The sequence below is a fragment of the Prionailurus viverrinus genome, chromosome A2 (assembly GCF_022837055.1).
Source record: "Prionailurus viverrinus isolate Anna chromosome A2, UM_Priviv_1.0, whole genome shotgun sequence".
NCBI classification, from domain to species: domain Eukaryota; kingdom Metazoa; phylum Chordata; class Mammalia; order Carnivora; family Felidae; genus Prionailurus; species Prionailurus viverrinus.
Genome location: NC_062562.1, coordinates 70,994,152 through 71,018,285, shown reverse-complemented (window position 1 = coordinate 71,018,285; position 24,134 = coordinate 70,994,152). Strand labels below are relative to the sequence as shown.

At 36.0% G+C, this 24,134-nt stretch overlaps 1 protein-coding gene across 2 annotated transcripts in view; it reads left to right on the top strand.

The window, feature by feature from the left end:
- STK17A (serine/threonine kinase 17a) overlaps window positions 1–24,134 on the top strand; it is a 39,471-nt gene that overhangs the window by 3,550 nt on the left and 11,787 nt on the right. For both annotated transcript variants that reach the window (XM_047832682.1, XM_047832671.1), the window contains exons 2-3: window positions 7,768–7,980; window positions 18,272–18,416. In XM_047832682.1, the coding sequence (XP_047688638.1) occupies window positions 7,768–7,980; window positions 18,272–18,416 (358 nt within the window). The remainder of the gene's footprint in view (window positions 1–7,767; window positions 7,981–18,271; window positions 18,417–24,134) is intronic.

Below are 24,134 nucleotides of genomic sequence, written 5' to 3'. Positions count from 1 at the left end.
TGAAATGTCACATTCTTTCATGTCTCCAACAGAGTCCATAGCAACCTAAATGTGGGTAAATATATGATGTAAAATTTTCTTTTGTTGCTAAAAGCTTGACTTGTTATTCATAAAGCTTGTTGCCTTTACTTGAGGCAGGATATGTGCCAGTGTAAACCACATTAATGATTATAGATGTGGGAGACGTGACCTTCGGTTCTGAGAATATTTTCATAATGTTGATTTTCTTTGAGTTTGAGAGTACAGAAACAAGAGGTTTCTAGAAATTTAAAATTATAGTAATTTCACATTGACTGATTTGCTTTGCATGTGATCTCATTATCTAATCCTCAACTTTAACATTTTTTGATGTATTCATAAATTTTATCTTTAAAAAAGGATTTTTAAAGCCAAAAGAATATATTTTTTCTTTATATTATATACTGACAGTTGAATTTCCCTTTGGGACAAAAGAGATGAATTCTCTGCTGAATGAGTACTACATAAATGTACAGGGGCGCCTGGGTGGCGCAGTCGCTTAAGCGTCCGACTTCAGCCAGGTCACGATCTCGCTGTCCGTGAGTTTGAGCCCCGCGTCAGGCTCTGGGCTGATGCCTCGGAGCCTGGAGCCTGTTTCCGATTTTGTGTCTCCCTCTCTCTCTGCCCCTCCCCCGTTCATGCTCTGTCTCTCTCTGTCCCAAAAATAAATGTTGAAAAAAAAAATTTTTTTTTTTTTTAAAAATGTACAGTTACACAAGTGCTTTCACATGCATTATCTTATTTAATTCTCATCACATGCATGTTTGGTAAATCCCATTTTCTATGAGAAAACCAAGGCAGAAATTCATTCTTATGATAGACCGCTTAGCTGGGACTCTGAAATCCCTGCCATTATAGAAGTCGTGGATGTTTCTCAGAGAATAATCTGAGGTTTATCTTGTAGCTAAAGCATTTTCCCAGAGTTTTTATGAGTTCCACGTTGGGACAAACCCTGTGTTTGTTCAAATTAGACCACCCTCCTCATTTATAGTTCCCTCTTCATTTGGGCCTTATGGTGGGTAGGGATGTTGTAGCTTTCTCTTCAAAGCAGTTGAGAGTAACAAGAACAAGGAAGGATTTTTATCAGAGAATAATGAGTGTTCAAGCTGAAGCAGATGCAGGGGCAGGTGTATTTCAAGAACTGTGTGTTCTTTACCTGGATTCATGGCTGTAGGTAATGGCTTCAGGTTTTTGTATGTTACAGCTACTTAAGCATGTGTCATAAATTGTAAGTCATAATTTCTTTAGAAATTAAAACCCTTATTAAATAATATCCATGTAGAAATTGCCTTGTTTTAGGATGGATATTCTTATTTAAGATTTCCTGGCTACTAGGTATTAGTTTGAAGAATATTTACCAATAGTTGTGTGTAATCTGATATTTTTGGATGGATTTAAAAAATTGGCTATGTATGTGGTTCAGCAACGGGAATTACTTAGGAAGTATGGCTTGTGTTCTAAGGCAGAAATATTTCATTAAGTCACCTATCTTAATTTTAAAAAGTTCGGGCTTATGAAGTTAAAATCGTAATTTAAAATGCATAAACTTAAAGATTTAATGAATTTCAGCCTTTTTACAAAGCCATAAGTAACAAAATTTTATACAGTCGGATTATTGAGCCAAGTGTGTTAGAAAGCTAAGTAGGTACTGTCATTGATTCACCTATTCAGGTAAAGAAGGAACTAGATTTATTGAGGGAACTTTTGCATCAAGTAGAGAGTTCAAATTAGACCACCTTCAAAACTCCTCTGTTCTAGGATTCTTTTTTACAAATTACTATCATTATCGTAGAACTGAGTTTAGTGCCCCAAACAATAAAAGTAGCTACTGATTACTGATCATTTTCTGAATGCTGCACACTATAGAGATGTAATTTTGTTTAGTCTTTACTGTCTTTCAAGGTAAGTGTCATCAACCTCATTTTACAGATAGGGTTAAATTAAGGCTCAGAAATGTTGAGTAAATTGCCTCAGATTACATCCATATTTATTAGCCAGAATTTAAAAGTCTGACTTTCTTTTTTTAAATTTTTTTTTTCAACGTTTATTTATTTTTGGGACAGAGAGAGACAGAGCATGAATGGTGGAGGGGCAGAGAGAGAGGGAGACACAGAATCGGAAACAGGCTCCAGGCTCCGAGCCATCAGCCCAGAGCCCGACGCGGGGCTCGAACTCACGGACCGCGAGATCGTGACCTGGCTGAAGTTGGACGCCCAACCGACTGCGCCACCCAGGCGCCCCAAAAGTCTGACTTTCAAAGCCCTGCCAGTTCTTGTTACTCATGGTGATATCTGGTCTGATGGACTCAATGAATTTTTATACGTAGAGTCAACAGATATTTTGGGTTTTGTTGTTTTCCTTTCCGAGGTAAAGAAGACAGGTAGAATATATTCTAGGTCTTTCTTGAATGGAACTTCTTTACATTTAAGGTATTACTCCAGTGCTATTAAGTAAATGTTATATCTTAAGCACATAAGGCACTTTACTAGGCTCTGGAAATTATTCTCAAATGTAACAAATCAATCACTACTCCCTTTATCAGCAAGGTGACATGCCACATGGGAAAATATGGGGAAAATAACATTTGAGCTGAGCCTTAAAGAATGGATGGAATTTCAGTAGTAGTGATGAAAGATATTCCTCTCACCTTTGGCAATAAAATAAATAAGCACAGTGGCAGAAAAAGTCAATAAAAGAGGGCATAGCAAGTAGTCTAATGTGGTTAAGATATTAAACTTTATGAGATTAAGTTGCCTTAGAACTTTTATTTAATAAAATAACAAGAACAGTTGTATATATTCACCATGCTGATATCCTGTTTGAGTACCTGCCATGTGCAGGGCACTATGGTGATACAAAGATGAATGATAAGGGAGGTCTCGCTAGGGAACTCAGTTTAGCTAGGGAGACAGGCGTAGTGAACAAATTGTACTATGTCAGACCAACTTAAATAATATAATACAGATATAAACAAAGCACTTTGTTGTAATCTAGAACCAAACCCAGAACCTCAGAGATCACTTTTATTTTGCTTCCTCTATATACCACTTGAATTAGCATCTCCAGTTTTTGATCTTTGACTAAACCTTATGTATTCTATTATTTGTTCACCTTTGTCTATAAGACAGCACTGGAACTTATATTTGGAATCCATCCAGTAAATAAAACTTCTCCCATCCAAAACCTAAGACATTATCCCCTTATCCATACCATTCTTATAATCAGTCTCAGTTGATGGTACCACATTTATCCAGTATTCAGGTAAAAATCTACAGGTTGTCCTCTGCTTCTACTTTTCTCTTTTCCCCTCATCTCTGCCTGCAATTCCAGGGGTGCTAATGAGCCTTGACCTTCTTTTAAATGCATTGTCTTTTCCTAGCCTCTACTGCTGCTGTTTTAGTTGAGTCCCACTGCCTTGAATTATTTTATTGGTTTCCCTGATTTCTTGTTAACATTTTGCAATACACTCTTCACAGCCCTATTGGAATTATCTTTTAAAAACAATTATTTTAAAAATTCTAATGTACTTATTTTTACCATGAGAAAGCTCAAACTCCTTAGCATGTCATACATACTTAAAGATGCTCACCATGCCTTCCTAAGCTTTACCACTTAGGCACTGGCAATGCAAAGTTAACTAAAACCTAATCCTTGTTCTTAGGAAGCTTAGACTGGTGTCTAACTCAGATGTCACTTTCTCTTGTAATAATTGTTGATGTATCTTTCCTTTACCACCGCTCTGCAATATATTATCATTAAGTAATTCTGAAATATATTGATTTTTTTTATATTCCCCCCAAAACTGTTTAATGAAAACCTGGGTTCTCAGTGTGTAATAGTGAACCATAGATGTTTGTGAAGTAGATGAAGAGCTCAGGAAGTTGTAAAAACTATGTAGTCCAGGAAGAATTTTGGCTAAATAGATAAAGTAGATGAGCAACAAACATCTTATGTCCTTTGAATCTCATCTACCTCAAGTCTGTATATAACTGGCTGTTAGTGTCAGAGAAACATTTATTTTTATGCCTTTGTCTCAGTAACCTAAAATTAAAGGATTAGGTACAATCACAATTTTTACCATGAAGCTGTGGTAAAACATACATATTAGAATCCTTGTGGGGTGTGCTGTGATAATGTAATTCTTAATGTGTTCACTAGGACTCCTCACCTTGAATGCTGAATCTCACATTCCTGTGTACTGTGTTGCTCTACACAAAGAATAGTTCCAGAAATGTCTTGATCTCCTTTGGACTCCTCCTTGAGTAGTTTTAAGAGTTCCCTACTCATTGCACCAGTCATTTAGAAATGAAGGCAAGACAAGTTTCATCAAAACTTTCATGATCTGCTGTCTTACTCTCAGTTTCCGTATCAGAATGATGGACGAGTTTCTTCAGTGTGGAATAATGCAGGGATTGGCAAACTACTGCTGGCCACCTATTTTTGTGAGGCTCACAAGCTGTATAGAATGATTTTTACATTTTTTAAATGGTTCAAAATCAGAAGAGTGATATTTCATGACATGGAAATTATGTGAAATTCACATTTCAGTATCCCTAAAGTTTTTTGTTTTTTGTTTTTTAAACCCAGATCCACCCATTAATTTACCTTTTTCTATGTCTGCTTTCATTTTATAATAGCAGACTTGAACAGTGGCAACATAAACCAGCAAAAGAAAATTTTCTGTCTGGCCCTTAATAGAAGTTTGCTGACTCCCAATATAGTGCATGACACAGTGGGAAGAATAAAACTAAAACTGTGAGGATAGCTTCCACAGAAACAAAGATGATGTCAAGAGTAGTCACTGGTGTAGGAAGAGAGCTCTGGGACCTGTGCTGGTGACCCTAAGAAACAGTTGCATGGCCCCAGTTGTCGAATATGTCTGGGTTTCTTCCCTGTATTTGCCTCTGGTCCCTGAATTTAGCAACAGCTCTTCTGTAAGAAGGGCTTCCAGAGTTTGCAGTTTAGTGATGTGTGTGGATTCTTTTCTCTATTGGGTCATTAGTCTCCCTATCTATTCAAAAATACATATTCTCAAGGCTCCTAGTGGCTCAGTCGGTTAAGGGTCCAACTATGGCTCAGGTCATCATCTCATGGTTCCTGGGTTCGAGCCCCGCGTCTGTCTCTGTCTGGACAGCCTGGAGCCTGCTTCAGATTCTGTGTCTCTGTCACTCTGCCCCTCCCCCGTGCTTGTAAGCGCGTGCTCTCTCTCTCTCTCTCTCTCGCTCTCGCTCTCTCTCTCTTTCTCTCAAAAATATACATTAAAAAAATACACATTCTGGCCAGAAATAAAGTAGTGTTTTACTTAACTGCAGAGTACTGTATTGCCTGGAATTTTAAGTGTGTAACAGTAAACATTGGTATGTTTGATGTGGGAATATTTTGAAGGCAAGTTCAACCGAGTTATTTCTGATATACCAGGCATATGCTTGCTATCAGTTATATATGTTGGTCAGTTTTCTACAAATGAACCTTTCTCTTTTTTCTCTTCTTTTAAAACTTCTCACAGCTATTAAAAGAAGTCATGTTATTAATGATTTTTTTTCTCAAAAGAACCCAAAGGTCATTAGGAACCTTTTAAAATCTGGTGGAGGGGTGTTCAGGTGGCTCAGTCGGTTAAGTGTCCAACTTTTGATTTCAGCTCAGGTCATGATCTCATGATGAGATGGGAGCCTCAGGTTGGGCTCTGCCCTGACAGCACTGATTGGGCTTGGGCTCTCTCCCTCTCTTTCTGCCCCTCCCCCGCGCCTGCACTCAAGTGCACACTCTCTCAAAATAAACACTTAACATTTGATGGAAATGTTAGTTTAATGATTTTGTAGGGTAAAATAAAAGGAGGCATTAGTCTGTGATGGATATGTTTATGATTTAATCCCTCCAAGCATCTGTAGAAATCTTTCACATTTTTCTGAACAAAAAGAACTTTGATCTGAACAAGGGTGCTGTTAGGTAGATTGTTACTTATTTGAACAGCTAGAGAGGTCTATGCCTAAGGATGTATCATTTAACATTTTTATTTGTGGTGGTTGCAAAAATACAGAGGGCATGAAAAACATGTTTCTGGTTAATACTAGCTAGGAAGAATTAGTACTCAAAATTACATCAGTAGTGTCAAATGCTGGGGCTGAACCTAGAAATTAGAATTTAACAGAACAAATGAAAACCTTGCCTTTAAATAAAGTATGAGTACACCAGCTTGAAAATTTTCAAAAGGAAAAAGATCTAGGTGGTTTGTTTACCAGCCCAATATGAACTATGAAAAACCTGTCAAGTTTTTTTTAAAGCAATATTGGATTAACAAAATAATAATCATGCAACCCTTTGATTCAGTTGTACTTGAAGTAGGTTGCTTCAAATTTGGTTGGCACGGTTTATTTTATCAGCAGTTCTGATGAGGCGTGATAGTGAGAAAGTCTTAAAAACCTTTATGGGGTTAAAGAATGATTGAAAGTTGGAAAAGGGAGTGGCAGTTAACAGATCATGTTAGCTGCAATCAATACCTGACAAACTGGTCTTTGAAATTCAGGAAAGAAACGTCTTTCTATACTGTTCAGCAAAAGACCCAGACTTAACAACCCTTCACTTTAGGCCTGTCATGAAAACGTATTAATGAGGTTCCTGGGTGGCTCAGTCAGTTTCGCGACAGACTCTTGATTTCAGCTCATGTCATGATCTCGCAGTTCTTGGATTCAAGCCACACATCAGGCTGTGCCCTGACAGTGCGGAGCCTGCTTGGGATTCTCTCTCTCTGCCCCTCCCCCACTCATGCGTGCGCTCGCGTTTCTCAAAATTAATTAATTTTCAAAAAATGTACCCAGGAGTGGAAGAGACTGCTTCACAGTTTGAAAGAAGGCATTGGCATCTGGCAATAGGTTAAAAAATAAACAACCCTGTGATTTCTAAGTTGTCTTCCAGTATAAAGATTGGGTATTTATGGGTGATGACTATCACAAATCAATGATTTGTTTAATAATATTTTATTTAGCACTTACCATGTGGCAAGTCCCATGCTAAGCAATTGATTTGTGTTTGTACTTGAATTCTCACAGCAACCCTAGGAACTGGATTCCAGTGTGTTCTCTTAACAGATAAGGAAAATGAGATTTTAAAAAGGTTAAATAAATTGCCCAAGGTTATATGTCAGGTGAGCTGTAGAGCTATTTATGGGATTCAAGCTCACATCTGATTTCAGAGCTCATACCCTTAGTTTGCTTAGTTCGACTCCCCTGTGACTTGCTTTATTAGTTTAATAACAAATGATAGTGTAAGGTATCAAAATAATGTGTGTTGTATCTGTCTTTATAGGAAAACAAGACATTTCCAGCTATGCTGTAGTTGAAATATATAAATGAGATCCCTAACTTTTTTAATTTTGGAAGGTTATAGTATTAGAGTCAATTCAATTCTTTTAGGAGTTCTGATAACTAGTTTCTAACAAGTCAAGTGGCTTTTTAAAAGATTTAAATCATTCTTATGTATAAATGTGTAACAAATTAAATTATGTATAGCTACAAAAATATTGAGTTTAATATTTGGTTATCCTCTGTTTAGAAGGAATTTTGCAGATTTGCAGTTACATTTTATTATAGATAGATGTATCCTATTAAATTCCTAAATGATAGTGCTGCTTTTGTGTTTGAATATAATCTAAATTTGAATATCCACTGATGAATATTTGGAAGTTTTATTAAAATTATTACCATTTCTAGAAAGTTGTCAAGTTTAACAGTGAATGTTTTTGTTTAATTCCAGGGGGAAATTTGCAGTGGTGAGGAAATGTATAAAGAAAGATTCTGGAAAAGAATTTGCAGCAAAGTTCATGAGAAAAAGAAGAAAAGGCCAAGATTGTCGAATGGAAATAATTCATGAGATTGCTGTTCTTGAACTAGCACAGGATAATCCTTGGGTCATTAATTTACATGAAGTCTATGAAACTCCATCAGAAATGATTTTAGTTCTGGAATAGTAAGTATTATTTTCCTTAAATGGAGTTTATTTGATAGTTCATACTTCCTTTATAGGAAGCTAGTCATCTGTGATACGTGTTGGGGCCTGGCTGTGGAAATCTGAAGAATTTCTAGAACTTTTTCATGTATTTCTCATATTAATTTGACATTTTTCAAATTAACAAGAATGCATGTAGATTAGATTTTTCATTTTCATTCTTTAATGAAATTCTCCTGATAGTAGGGTAAAATTCTCTTATATTCTTAGAGGCATTCTTGAGAAAGTAAGTGATACCAAGGTAATATTAAAAGACATTCTACAGTCCTTTATATGTTCATATAGTCTGAGTTAATCTTTCAGAAACAATTTTTTTGATTCATACCATGTTTTCATTTGAGTAAGGAGGGACAGTATAGGAAACAGCTTTGGAAAATGAACAGTTTTTTCTTCCTAAGAAATCCTGTTTTCCTCTCTACTTCTCCTACCAAAGGAAATGATTGATAGATTTGAATACATTAAAATCCTCACTACATCAAGAAACACAAAGGAAAAGACAAGCTCAGGGAAAGTACTTCTCATACCTGTTCACCCAGAATGCTTAAAATTTCTTTATTGTGTGTAACTAGATCTTACAAATTACACAAAAACATGAACCTCCCAGTTTAAAAACAATGGGCAAAGGATATGTTAAAAATTTTTTTCAACCAGATAAAATTGAAGATCTAATCAATGTTATTAAATGATTCTAGCAAGTGGAGGGCAGCTCCAAGGCATTGTACAAAATGGATAGGTTTTCTAGGAAGGAGGGTGTGGCAAGAAGTTATTAGCAAAAGAAAAGAAAGGGTTATTTCAAGCAAGATCCATTACCTTCCCTTATGGAAAGAGCAGAGGGTCTCATTAGGTGGATTACCTCATTTTCTTTTGGGGGATGGATAGGCCCCATGTGAGACTCCTATTGATGCTGATCAGAAATTTTCTGACTGACCGATTAAGACTTAACATTTCTTGGGGGGAGGTTGAAACTGTACTTGGGTTAGATATTAAGCCCCAGTTTGGTGACTTGGTATAAGTGACACCATTTTGAGCCTGCTTTTCTTTTTAAAAGATATGAAGAGAATTCCACATAGACATACATATATAAATGGTCTATATGTACGTGTAAGTATTGATTCTTATAATTTTTATAATGTAAATTTAAAAATAAGTTTTCAATTTCCCCTTATAAGAGTGGCAAAGATGATAAAGAAAAGGTGATATTCATGGGTTGAACCATCTGATTTATACTACAGGTGGTAGTCTGTCTTAATGGTACAACTTATCTGGGGGACAGGCTAGAGTTCTATATCAAAAGCTTTAAAAAAAAAAAACAACAGCAACACTATTTCATCCAGCAATTTCACTTAAATATTTTTTCACAATAGGCCAGTTGTGCAAAGATATATTAGAAAATGTTCAGTGAAGTTTTTTTTTTTAATGTAACAAAAAATAATCTAATTATTAACATAGGAGGGAGTTGGTTAAATAAGTGATAATATTACAAAATTAATTACTGTGCAGTGATTTAAAAAGATAAGGTAGATATAAATGTATTGACATAGATTTTTTTTTAAATATTGTTAAAAATTTTTAAAGTTAATGTGTAGTATTATTTTTAAAAGCTTTAAAAGTTTGTAGGAAGCAAATTCTTGGTGGCTAAAATAGTGTCTTCCTCTTGATGATGTACTTCAAGAACACTATGTTCATATATTTTAATTCAGTAATTTCACTTATATGAATCCCTTCCAAAAAAATTATTAAATGTGAACAGTGAGAAGCACAAAAGTGTTTCACCCAAGGTATTTTTAATTACAATAGTAAAAATATTTAAATTGGTGGATGGTTAACAAATGTAATATATGTGAATTATATCTGAATAGAGCTGTTTTATGATTTTTTTAAAATGTTGGTATAGGAATCTCATACATAAATCCCCTGCCTACCTAGGTTTTTGGTTTCCAGTTTGTTTTGGAGAGGATCAAGGCAGAATTGGAACTTGATCTAGAGGAGACTTTGCAAAATACTATTCTCTGACCAGATCTTGTTCCTCTCCTGTTCTCACCAAACCTGCTCTTCAGCCTTCAACCCTGAACTCTTAGGTCTTTCAGTCTTTCAGCCACCTCCTGCCTTTTTTCTTTCCTGTGATTCCCTTCTCTTCTTCAGTAGTTATTTTAGCTAATCTCTCATCAGCACCTTCCATTATTTCCTTCTTCCTTTTCATCTTCCTCTGCAACTTGTTTTGCCCGTTTACCCTGGCCCGTGCTGTGTCCTGCACACTCTGGGGAGGATTTTGTATAGTATGTGACCTGCTCCTTACAAGTGTGAGAGTCCTCAGTTGGGCTCTCGCTGTCATTGGGTGATTTTTTACCTAATCTCTCATCCCCTTCTATTAATGTACACCCCGGCCCCAAAAGGAGCTAATCAGAATCTTTAATACTCTTGCTACATCACTTCCTTCCCATCTTCTATTAGATACCTAATTCTTTCTCCCCTCATGGAGAAAATAAAGGATGGCACACACTCCCTCAGTGTCCCTCTGCTTTTACTCCTCTCAGTCCTTCCCTTCTGTTCAAAGAAGTTTTCACTACTTAACTCCAAGGCTTAAACCTTTACTTGTGCTCTTTAATTCTCTTCCTTCCTTTTCTAGCGCCATTGTTTTGTTTTTTAATCAGTTCACTGACTTCTCGCAGCCTTTCAAGGTGCTCTTGAAAGAACACCTCTCCCAAGGTGGTTCTTTTCCCTCATCTTCCAGTGTTTCTGTCCCTCCTATCCTCAGATTCCTTTTCCTCATCTCTGACTGTCTTTAAACCATGGTCCTGGCTTACTCTTTACTGCTATCTATAGTCCTTAAAGGAGCAGTCTGAATTTATAGCTTTCCTCACCTTCTGGTCTGTTTTGTTCTTCATTGACCCATGAATCTGCCATGTGCCAGTTCTCCCATTATTCCTCGTCTGCTGCACCTGCTCTTCTCAAACCCTGTTTGCCAAAATCAGTCTCCTCATTTTAGTGTTCATTCTACTCTCTGTAAATATTTTATTATACTTTCTTGAAATGATGTTTTTGGTTTTCATGGTCCTCTTTAAAAACAAAAAACAAAAAACTTCTCTCTCAGCCTTTTACCCTTCTTCTGTATGAATACAAGTGCTCCCCCGAGTTCATTAGTGTTGTTCTTGTCATACCTTCATTCTGTACACTTACTCTGAATGGTAACAGTATATGTTTGTGGCTTCAGCTATTCTTTACATGCAGTTATTTCCAAATCTTTGTCTACAACCTTGGACCTTCTGAAGTTCCACCTCCCTGCTGCATATCTCTGCATCCAACCACACATCATTACCAATTCAGGATCAATATGTGTGCACTCCTGCATTACCCTAGTAATGCCTGTTTTTCTTTTGTTCCCCATTTCCAATAATAGCCCCATTTATTTCATAGCTCAGGCTAGAAACTTTGAATCTATCCTTGTTTTGTTTATCTCCTTTAAAAGCTCATGTATAATAAATCACCAAGTCTTACACTTAAGCCTTTCCCCTACTGGTCCCCTTTTCTTGGTACTTGCTATTTCTCTTCTGTATTGGGTTCTCATTGTCTCTCCTGTGGACTCTCACAGGAGAGAGATCTTTGCTGATCACCCTGGCTTCAGTTCTAGGATGTTCCTCAGACTGCTGCTAGATAGTTAAGACATAGATGTGGTGATATTATTCCCTTGCTTAGAAACCTTTGGTGGCTTCTATTACTTCAGTGATCATGTTTTTATAACCACAAATGAGTATGATTTGGCTAAAAATGTTTGTGTTCTACTTTTTGTTTGAAGGGAAAGTCTTAGAAATATACTTTTAGATACTGAGGTATCAAAATTCATGGCAAACATCAATAGATTGTTGTTACAGAAACAGGCAGGTTTATGATCACTATTTAAGTAATGCATTTCACATACACTTAAATACCTGCCATATGCACTAGTGCTAATAGGTATAAAAGTGAAAAGTGGTATAAAAGTGAAAACAGCATAGTCCTTTCCCTCCAGGTGCTACAGGTTTAGTGAAAGAAATATAAATGATTGCAGCAGTGTTGGTGTTTTACTTGAAATGCTAGTTGCTGTGGGAACACAAATTGTAACAGTCATAATGTGTTAAGAATTTACCATGTGCCAGGCACTAAGCTAAGTCAGCCAACTTTATGTAAATTATTTACATGCTTCATATCATTATTTTATTTTAAAATTGTTTTCCAGCTTTATTGAAGTATAGTTGACATAAAACATTTTGTAAGTTTGAGGTGTAGGGTGTGTTGATTTGATACACTTATGTATTGGGTAAGGATTACCACCATAGCATTAGCTAACACCTGCATCAAGTCACTTAATTACCTTTGTGTGTACGTATGGTAAGAACATTTAAGATTTATTCCCTTAGGAACTTTCAGGTATATAATTTTGTATTAAGTATATATAATAAGTATTAACTATTATCACTATGCTGTATGTTAAATTTCCAGAATTTATTCATCTTATAACTTGAAGTTTGTACCCTTTGATCAGTAGCTCTCCTTTTCTGCCACCTCCCCCCACCCACTGGTAATCACCATTCTGTCTGTTTCTAGGAGTTTTACTTTTTTAGATTCCACATATAAGTGGAATATGTTTATTTGGGTGAATAATATTCCATTTTATACATAAGTGTATAAAATATATATCTTAATAGGTGTGAGATGGTACCCAGTTGTGGTTTTGATTTGTAATTCCCTGATGATTAATGATGTTGAGCAACTTTTCAAGTACCTGTTGCCTATTTGGATGTCGTCTTTGGAAAAATGTCTCTTTAGTTTCTTAGCCCTTTTTTAGTCAGATTGGTTGTAGGAGTTCTTTATATATTTTGGATATTAAGCCATTATCATTTAATATGATTTGCAAATATTTTCTCTCATTTCGTAGGTTACTTTTCGTTTTGTTGATGGTTTCTTTTGCTCTGCTGAAGTTTTTTTCATTTGATGTAGCCCCCACTTGTTTATTTTTGCTTTTGTTGTCAAATTCAAAAAAGTTGCCAACACTGATGTCAAGGAGCTTACTGCCTGTTTTCTCCTCAGAGTGTTATAGTTCAGGTTTTACATTCAAGTCTTTAATCCATTTTGATTTGACTTTTGTGTATGATGTAAGATAAGTGTTCAGTTTCAGTCTTTTGCATGTAGCTACCCAGTTTTTTAAAAACCATTTATGGAAGAAACTCTCCTTTCCCCATTGTACATTCTTGGCTCCTTTTTAGTAAATTAATTGACCATATATGCATAGTTTTATTTCTGGACTTTCTATTCTGTTCCACTGATAGATCTGTTTTTATGCCAATACCATACTGTTTTCATTACTATAGCTTTGATACCTACATACACCTACGCACATTTTTTTCCACAAGAAATTTTTTACAAATGGTACATAATTGGTATAAAACATGTTTTGGGTATGCAACATAATTTGATATCTGTATGCACTACAAAGTGATCACCACTAAAAGTCTAGGTACCATCCATCACCTTCTAACTGTCCCCCTTTGCCCATTTGCCCACCTCTCTCCCCTCTTCCCCTTTGATTACCACCAGTCTGTTCTCTATACCTATGAATTTTGTTTCTTGTTTGTTCATTTGTTTTTTTAGATTCCATATATGAGTGAAATTTTATAGTATTTGTCTTCTTCCTTCTGATTTATTTCACTTAGCATAATATCTTCAATGTCTATCTGTATTATTACAGGTAGCAAGATTTCATTCCTTTTTTTGTTGAGTAGTACTTTGTAATATATTTTGAAATCGGAAAATATTCTCAAATCCAGACTTGTTGTTTCTCAAGATTGTTTTGGCGTTTCAGAGTCTTTTGTGGCTCTATGAAAATTTTCGGATTGTTTTGTCTGTGTCTCTGAAAAATGCCATTGGAATTTTGGTAGGAATTGTGTTGAATCTGTAGATCACTTTGGATAGTATAGACATTTCAACTGTATTAATTCTTCCAACCCATGAGCATGGTATATCTTTCCATTTACTTGCATCTTCTTTGATTTCTTTCATCAGTGTCTTACGGTTTTCATTGTATAGATCTTTCACTTTCTTGCTTAAATTTATTCCTGAGTATGCTTTCTGACGTCATAGAAAATGGGATTGTTTTCTTAATTTCTCTTTTTGGAGATTCATTTTTAGTGTACAGAAGCACAATAATTTTGATATATTGATTTTGTATCCTGCAACTTTACTGAATTTGTTTATTTATAAATTTTAGAACAGGATTTTATATGAGAAAAACATTCAGAGAAGTAATCAAACCTAACTAAGGTCACACTGCAAATAGAGCTGGGATTTAGTCTGGAAGTGTGTGACTCCAAAGCTTTTAGCCATGTGTTGTCCTGCTTTCCTCTGCTTGGGAGAGTGGGGAGTGCTTTTGGAGGAGACATTTAGCTTTATATACTAGCACTTTTATTGCCTTACCTAGGATGTTTCAGATTGTTCTGACCTCATCTCATGCTTTCCTGTCTGACTTCTCTATTCTGCCTCATCTCCTGCTAGTCTTTTTCCAACCTCATCCTGCATTTTAGACACACTTTCTTTTGTCTGCACTTAAAGATAGCATTGCATTGTCATTTGCCTTGCATTGTTTATGACAAGAAGTCTGTTTTGATTTTTAGTTCCCTTATAAGTATCTTTTTAAATATTTTTTTTCTTTCAGTAATTTGTGCATAATGTGCCTTGATTTGCCTTGTGTTTATCCTGCTTGTGATTTATTTTGAACTACTTGGATCAATCTTTCTCTGTGTAGCTCACTCCTCTCTGGTACTGTCCCTATGAAATCCAAGTTTGTCAAACTCCTAGTCTGTTTCCTCAGTTTAGCAAGGCCGCCATATTCTGCTTGGGTTTCTCCTTCACCTTATACCACAGTCCATAAATTACTTCCAAGTAGGAAGACAGAAACAGTAGAGCCCATCTTGTTTGTGTCCCTCTTTTCAGGGATCATGGTCCTAACTGCCTATGTTCTGTCTGAAAACAGTTGGCTTATATACTTTGCTCATTTTCTAGTTGTTCATGGCTAGAGGGTAAGTTCCATACCATTTGGCTGAAAGGGGAAGTAACAGCTTACTTAACCTTTAGTGAGTCTGTATCCTGTGTTTTTGATACCGCCATGCCCTTTTATTTGTGTTCACTATGCTGGGGATGTGCTCTTACCATTTCATCTGGTGGATTCCTATTCATTCTACAGGGCTCAGAATAAATGTCATTTTTCTAAGATTTTTTTTTTCTCCTTTCCAATTAATTGCTCAGTTGCTAAATTATTACATCACTTTATATATAATTTCACACCCATATATATTTATGCGTATATATTCTTTAAAATGTGTTTCATTTTCTCTCTCTCCTACTGGTACATGAAGTCATAAGCCATACTTACAATTAATTTATCTTTCTGTCCATAGCACATTGCACAAGACCTAACATGTTTGATTGGTATTTGTTCATTTTTAAGAGTGAAGGAATAAAGATCTAAACCAACCCTTTAAGCAGGATGGAAATGGAAATGCTAGTTTCTATAGAAATAGGAGTGTTTGATGTTCGAAGTTGGGAGCTAAAATCTAGACAAGGTGCAGGCAACCAAGAAAACGCAGTGACTCTTAGCCTGCAAATATCATGTGTATGGCTCTGCATAATGTTGATCAAAAAGATACTTATCCCCTAACTTTCTAAGGGCCACTAGAAAGTTGAAGTTAAAAGTTCTTAATATGTTTTATAAAAATAGGTTTTTGTAAAATTTTTTGTAAAAAGTTTTTGAATTAATGTTTTCATAAAATTTTTTTTTGGTAAAAAATTGTGTGTAATTCATAATAAAGTTAATTGCTGAGTTTCTGAATAGTTTTAAAGTAGTGGAAAACAAGTACTACTGAAGTAAATATACCATAATATACATGAAAATCTTGCTGTAGTTAAAAGATAGGCACAACAAAATGTAGTGTTTCTCTGGCTTTATGTAAAGGAAGATACTTCCTGTGAAGTAGTTGATAATATTCTCACATTTCCTGTAACCATGCCTAACAAATGCTTTTAATGTCGCAAATTGTTCTTAGTATAATTTTGTTTAGATCCACTAGTAAATATGACAATGAGTTAATGGGCCCAACTTACATTTAAGCAGGTATAAAATAGGGTGATTGTATCAGAGGGTATATGCAAGTCTTGCTGGTCACTGAAGGCTAGCTTTTACAGCTTCGTTAATAGTCTGCATTTGAAATACATCCTTGAAAATTTTCAGAAAATGGTAGTTTTGTGCTTCGTATCTTGTGCTTATGTAAAGTACTTAAATTATGTTAAGGCAAGAATGGGTAAACTTTATAGTGAAAAGAACTAACAATAAATTGCTCTTAAATTTTAGGTAAAGAAATCATTGTACTTCTGTAAATTGACCTATAGTGAATTTTATTGTGGATGCTAGTAATGAGCGGAAAGACTCAGGACAATAAATTGTGATTGGAAAACTTTTTCAACCAAAAATACAGTTCTTTGTTTTAGTTGAGGAACACGGACAGTTCTGAGTGTAACAGGCAAATAGTGGTGTGTGTATGCAGAGGGCTACGTGGGCTATATGTTATATAATGGTGCATCGTGCTGCTTAGACTGAGTTGACACAGTTCATACTGACTTTTACTTTAGATCATCAAATCCATATTAACAGTATATGGTACTCCTAGGCTGCCATTATTACTCTGTAATTGTGTTGTGAATGTTCACCATTTCCTTTCTTCTGACTTGTATATTACTTTAACTGTGCCCAGATGCACGATGGCCATTTTACACTTAAATAACAAAAACGGTTTTGATGCTTTCACATATGGTTTTTTTCATGCTATAATCAAAATGTAATAAAAATTCAGTTGTGTAGGTTTAGTCAAAATGAAAACCTTATCAGCCAATGAATTATTCTTTCACTTTCGTCACCTGCAGCTGCTCAGCTAAACTTAAATATGTTCTTATCTAATTTTGGTGACAAATTGTGTCTCCTTATATGGGCAGAATTTGGAAATAGGTTGCTTTAACAGGAAAGGAAATAACTAAATTATCTTCTGAAAAGGAATTCAGTAAGTAGCTCTTGTCTGACAGCAGCATGGCTGTTTGCAGTTAGGTATTCCATGTCAATTCTATAGCAACTTTATGAAAGCAATCTTGCCTTTTTTTTTTTTTTAACACATAAAAGAAATTTTGTGATATGACACGAGCTGTTATTTATGGTATGAATGAATGTTTAAGTATGGACTTTTTGCTGAAGGGAAATGAACATTTTTTAATGTTGTTCCCCCCCCACACCCCCCCCCCCCCCCCGCCCCACCTTATTGGCAAAATTAGTTAGAGAAAAACTGAGATGCTTTGGCCAGAGGTTGAAAGAAAATTTAAATCAGTACTGCTCTTTTGGAGAGGATAGGCTCTTCCTATTAAAATTTTAAATGCACATTCCCTTCAGTCCAGCTGTTTCTTTCTAGATGTCTACCCTTGAGAGCTCCTCACACATGAGTAAACATATGAGAAATTGTAATGTGCCTTCTCATCACAGCATTGTTTATAGTTGTGAATCATTAGGAAGAAAGTAAATGACCTTCAAAGGGGAATGGTTACATCAAGTATGGTTTATCTATTCACAGGGATGTAAGAGTTCAAAATTACAAAATAGATAAATATAAAACCATCATGGAAAGATTCTTAAGACATGTTTAAAAGTAAGGGTTGTGGAACAGTATCAGGAGAATGTGTCCTATATTACCATTTGTTTTTTAAAAATCCAGGCAACTAATATTTTTGTATGCATTTAATAAGTATATATTTTTAGAAACTCTGGAAGGATATAGTACACCAAAGGGAGAATAGTGTTTATCTCTAGATGTGGCTGTAGGATTGGGGAAGGGGTCTTTAATTCATTGAAGAGCATTTGCTTTATTTTCATCGTTTGTATTTTTTCTAAAAATAATATTTCTATGTGTTTTTCAACCAAAAATTCTCAAAAAATTTTCACTTGAGAGTGTGTTAATACATTTTCCCATTAAAGTTTAATTTTTGAAGTTCTTAATCTGAACTCATCTTTGAGGCTTCACATTTTTATTTTAAAAAGACAAAAGAAAAATGGATATAGGGACACACTCAAATTATACTTTATGTAAATAAAGACACTTAATATGTAAAATATTAAGAACAAAAAGGCTAAATATTTTTAATGAGTCCTTTTCCTTTATAATTAAAGTATGCTTCTACCCTTCTCTAGTGCTGCTGGGGGTGAAATCTTTGACCAGTGTGTTGCAGACAGAGAAGACGCCTTTAAAGAAAAAGATGTTCAAAGACTCATGAGGCAGATATTAGAAGGTGTTCGCTTTTTACATGCTCATAATGTAGTACATCTTGATCTGAAGGTAAGATCTAGATTACTTTACAATTTTGAGATTGCTAGAGAATGACACTACAGATGTAAAATATTTTTAACAGTGATTTATTAAAACATTTATCAAGGTTGTGTATTTTATTAGGTAATAAGGATATAAAGGTTGTGTCTGTTCGTATCCTCTAACCAATTAGTTATATTAAGGAGGTAATGCACATCTGTGTACATAGAAAGATAAATAATAATACTTTGCTCAAGAAACGGAGCTTAGAGGATATTGGTGGGATAGGTGAACTCTTCCTGGTAAGAGACAGTGTTTGAGCTAGACCTTTAAAAAAAAAAAAAATAGGATTTAGATAGAGAAAATATAGGAAAATGTAGAAAATAGAGGATAAAATTAATTCACAAGAGTTAAGAGTACTTGTTGGGCAAACATAAATGGAATAGTGTCACTGGAATTGAGAGATGAAATAGGAGATGCTGACAATTGAGGAAAGGCCAGGTTCCAGGGGTTTCAAATATCATGAAGTGGTAGATGACTTTTTAGCAGGGATATCTGAAAAACTATGTTGTAGAAAATTAGGCTGCAGTAAATAAAATAGAGAACTAAAGAAATTAGAGGTGGGTAGATTTCTTTTTCTTTTTTTTTTTTAATGTTTATTTATTTTTGAGAGAGATAGAGTGTGAGCAGGGGAGGAGCAGAGAGAGAGGGAGATACAGAATCGGAAGCAGGCTCCAGCCTCCACGCTGTCAGCACAGAGCCCAATATAGGGCTCATGAGAGACATGAGATCATGACCCCAGCCGAAGTCAGACGCTCAACTGACTGAGCCACCCAGGGGCCTCGGAAGTGGGTAGATTTCTAGTTTAAAATTATCAAAGAAGGAAGGGGAAGAGGGAGGAAAGAATACACAAAGGGCAGTTTTGATGCTTTCAAGTGATCAAAATGCCAGCTGAAAGTAAGGGAAGCAAAAAAGGAAATTTTATTAGCTAAAAATTCCAGGGGCAATTCCAACTTAAGGAATGCCACTATTCGTTAATTCAAATATTGCAAGTACATAGTTGGTTTTTCTTCGGTCTCCAGCTCTACCTTCTCAAAATGGCAGTAAGATGGTAGTAAGTTAGATGCTGCCATTTTAGCCTTACAGTTGTCCAGAGATTCAGCAGGAAGGAGCCAGGTTCTATTTATTAGCTCTTTCAGAAGTTCTGAGATTCACTCTCATCAAAGTGACTTAGATCAGTCTGGAACTAGTAAGTGTGTCAGGGGGATGTTGGGGGTGCTGGGTTTTGACTGGCCAGGCCAGCATTACCAGTGTCCTTTGCTCCAACCTGGGAGGGTTAAATTCGCCCTCCCATCCCAAGTTTTTTTTGGACTGAGAGTGGGGAAAGGATGGATTCTCAGACCAGTTCTGTTTCAGAAAGAATAGAGAGTAGGTGGGTGATCAGGAGACAGACAGTGAATGTCCACTACAAGTATCCTTAGCATAGTCCTTCAGGCATCTGGGGTAGAAAAGTCTAAGATCCCTGCTGATGGTTGCTACCACATGAAGTCCAGGTGTAGCTATGGGGAAATGAAACATTCCTCAAGGACTACACCAGTGGCTCCAGTTCCTTATTAGCCAGAGGAGTTCAGGTTAGGAAGGAACGTCACCTGAGGAGGCTGAACCCCTGGACCCAAAAAAGGCTTTCCTATCTTGGACTTCTGCCTCATTTCACTCCTCATCCTCTCCCAATCTATCTTGACCTCTGCTGTAGTTTGCCCCGTAGCAGAAAGTAGACACTTACGGCAGCACTTCTCCAACTTGGACAGGGATCAGGATCACCAGAAAAGGCTTATTAAAGCAAATTGCTAGGCCCCAATTCTAGAGTTTCTGATTCAGGGAAGGGGTGTGTGATGCTGATACTGTGGGTCCAGGCACCATTTTGAGAACTCCTGCTGTAGGGCACACCGTGACACCTGATAGATAGAATACTGTATAAATAACTGTGTCTAATCTTTACTGCATGAAGGAACACTCTCAAGAGTGAAAAATGTGTACTCTGGAGGTTGACTTCTAAAGTAAACTTGATAAAATTCCATTTGAAATAAGGGGGAAGGGTAATAGATATTCCCTCAAATAGTAGTCCTACCGAAAAATATAGGGGAAAGAAAACAGTTCGGAAACTTTCTTGTTTTTTTCTGAAAAATGCCAATTTAAATTCATTCTGTAAACATATTTTTCTAAAAGATAATTAATTTTTTAGTACGGTAGCTAAAACGCATGATTATAACACTGTAGACTATGGTAGTTATAGTCTCATTTTTTGAAGGTAAGTGTGGACATGTGTGTACCCACATGTAGTCCCAAGGTATTAAAGCTGAAGTGGCCTTAGAGATGATCTAGGTACAACCCTCATAGCAAGAGTGAGGGAACTGGGGCTTTGTTTTTTTTACTTTAGCCTGTCATATGGTTAGAAATTCAAAGATCCTTGCTGTAAGAAATACCCAACTGTGCTTCCCTCAGGAACACAGAGAAAGAGATGGTCTCTGCAGTCCAGACTTCAGTGGACTCAGACTATAAGAAGCCTCAGTTAGTCTCAGCCATGCAGAAGAATTCCCAAAAGTAAAGTTTGTGCTATGCTTGTTTCCATATTTGGTTTCACACACTTAACTTTTATTTTTTATGATGTTTTGCTAGTTTTGTGAAGTAAAAAGGACTTCTAGGAATGAACCCCAATTTAAATAACATTGCATTTATAGGAAATATGCTTTCGATTTATGACAGCTCAACCTATGACTATTATTTAGGAACTAATTAAGTAGCAAGTCAGGTTGCCAACACTATGTGTCATGGATCTTTGATGTTACTTGAAAGCAGCCAAGGGTGAAAATTAAGTTCTTGAATACCAGGTTTAACTGGAAATTATATCCCTTTCTCCCCAATACACTCAGTATAAATCATATTCCTTTCTCCCCAGTACACTTAGTGTAGAATTCTTTCTGGATTTAATAGAGGCTTTGATGATGGGCCTTTGATGTTGGAAGCTGGACTCTTCATGTTGCCTAGGCCCAGAGGAACTAGAAAGAAGACAGGGTGGCCCGATAGGTCCTCAGCCTTTCTTCTGCCCTCACAGTCGTCACATGTGCAGTCAGAATTTGTCTCTAAGTGAACTGCTGGAGGGGGAAGGTTGGAGGTGGGGTTGGTGTGGCAAGAGTGCAGATAGGAATGATTTCTACAAAAAGGTCATCTGCAGTTGACTTTCTGTGACTTCTGTGAATCTGGACAGAGGGTCTACTGTCCTACACCGTTTAACAGCTGTCCGCCCAATGACAATTTATGCTTGTAATGTTGACTCTGAGTTTCTATAAGAGCTTGAAAGCTACAAAGCTAAATATGTTTTCTAAAGGTTTAATTCTGTGAATTAGAGAAAAAAATAGTTTTAAATCTGTGAAACTTGGTAATCCCCATGTATAGGGTAACTTTGAGTTAGTAGACTCTTTGTTCTCCATTATGGTTAAAATGGGAAATTCTTGTCACAGAGACAAGTAGTAGTTAGAAGTTAGAATAACTATTATAGTTGCTCCTATAAAAGAGATAATTGACACAATGGGAAATCTGCTACTTGGCTTCAGATCAGACTCCAAATGGGCAGTTTGCCAAAAGACTGATTCACTGAAGACTCTCAGCCAAATATCTTAAATTGAATATGGCAAATGCTTTGAGGGGTAGCAGATGCAGATTTTGGAGTGTTTCTAGGACGACAAAAATAGAAAAGACACTAGATTATGATTAGGGGAAAGCCCATTCATTTCATGTAAATCATGGCGGGACTGACAAATCTGAGAAACAACAACTCTACCAAAGTCAGAACAAACCTAAAAGCCTCAAAATAATCTCAGTTGGTGAATTAGTCATTGGCATAGTGGCCTGCTTTTACTTCAGTCAGAGGAAGGTCTTGACCAAAAAGAACACAAAGAAATCCAGTCTTAAAACCCAGTGCTCCTTGTGTTTGGATGGTCTTCTGTTGGTAGGTGTTCAGTTGTTAGCTTGTCCACCCTGGTAGATGTATATGATGAGAAGCTCAGGAGCAGACCAGGAACTAGAAGCCAGAGCTTTCCCTTCTGAGATTTAAGTTGATCATTGACAGTTTGAAACTGTAACATTTACTTGAACATTTCTAAACAGCCCCCCAGACTGATTTAGACAGTATTATTAACCTATTTCTGTACTATGACCTGGGTTTTAATAAATAAAAAGCCAATTAACTTGAATTCTCATTGCCTGATAAAAATGTTCCTTAAAATTGTATCCATGGCACCTTAAGGCTAATTAATAAGCAAGTTAGCCTCAACTTTACAATGATCTTACCCAGAAGTGGTTGTTCAGTAAATGTTAAATGGGTTATGTACAAAGATAAAGATACCAAGATAAAGGATTCCCCCATGAAACAGAGAAATAAGATTTTACAAAGACCTCCCTACTGCCTTTGTCTATTTGAGGACAGTTTGTGTGTTTCCTTTTTTTCCCCCACTTTCATTGCCTCTCAATTGACCATGTCATTTTCTTTCTTACCACCTGGGATTCATGCATCTTAAATAGAATTAAATATTGGGAACCACAACTTCTTTATCATGAACTGGATTCCCTAGAAAGGAGGCCTAAGCTGTAATGCTAATGCACTTCTCTTTGTTTTCAGCCCATATATTTCACTTGAAGTGGGTATATTTTGCCATCAAAGACTGACAGATTATAGTCCTGTAATTGTACTTGTTTTATTTAGAGGAGTAAGATCTGTTTTTAAAATGTACCTCTGTTCAAACCAAGGCACAGTTGATAGAAACTACATAATAAACATTAACTGAAATTCCATGAAAGAGTTCTGATTTTATGAGATGTATTTTTTCCTAGCAACATCTCTGTCAACTGTTTAAGTTCTCTCACATTGGTAGGTGATAGATGCATGTGACTGGGCCTAGATTTCAAATACAGTAACGTTTTAATAATTTGATCACACTAGTTGAGAATTTACTACATTACCACCACACCCAACTAGTGTGGGTTTTACTAAAGAAAGCATTTCCCAAGTAATGTAAAGTATAAACAAAACATAAGCTGTTTTAAGCTTATGAAAACATGTAAGCTGTTTTAAGTGAATAAATGATATTTAAGAACATTTCACAGAATGTGCATGTTTTATTAATCATAAAATGGACCTTAAGATATGGTGAAGATTTCCACTTGGCAATATTTCTTTTGGCATTTTTTATGTACTGGGAAGGGCAAAACACGTTCAGTGATGAATATATATAACAGAACCAAACTTCGCTCATCTAATTTGCCTGAATAATGACATTTTATTTTACTATAGTATTTCATTAATAAAATAAAACTAAAATTACCTTGAGAAGTCTTGGGACTCATAATCCTAGTTTTTTTCCTTGAAGAAATTGCTAGAAGCTAATTAACAAGGAGAATGTCACTTTATAATGAAGTTTGTTTATATATATTACTAAAACCTCTCGTTATTTTATCATTGAAAAGAGAGATTGATTCTAACACTGATCAGCTGAGCATTTTTACTCCTTGTGTGTGTGTGTGTGTGTGTGTGTGTGGCAAGGCAGGGGTGCTTTACCTGGTTTGGGTATTTATAACAATTTAGCATGCCTCTGCAGCCCAAGCTTCTATAGTGACAGCAATTTGGTTTTGTCTTTTTGTTCAGTTCTAGGTTTTTACTGTAGCCAAAACTTTCTATGGTTTTAAAAAACAGGT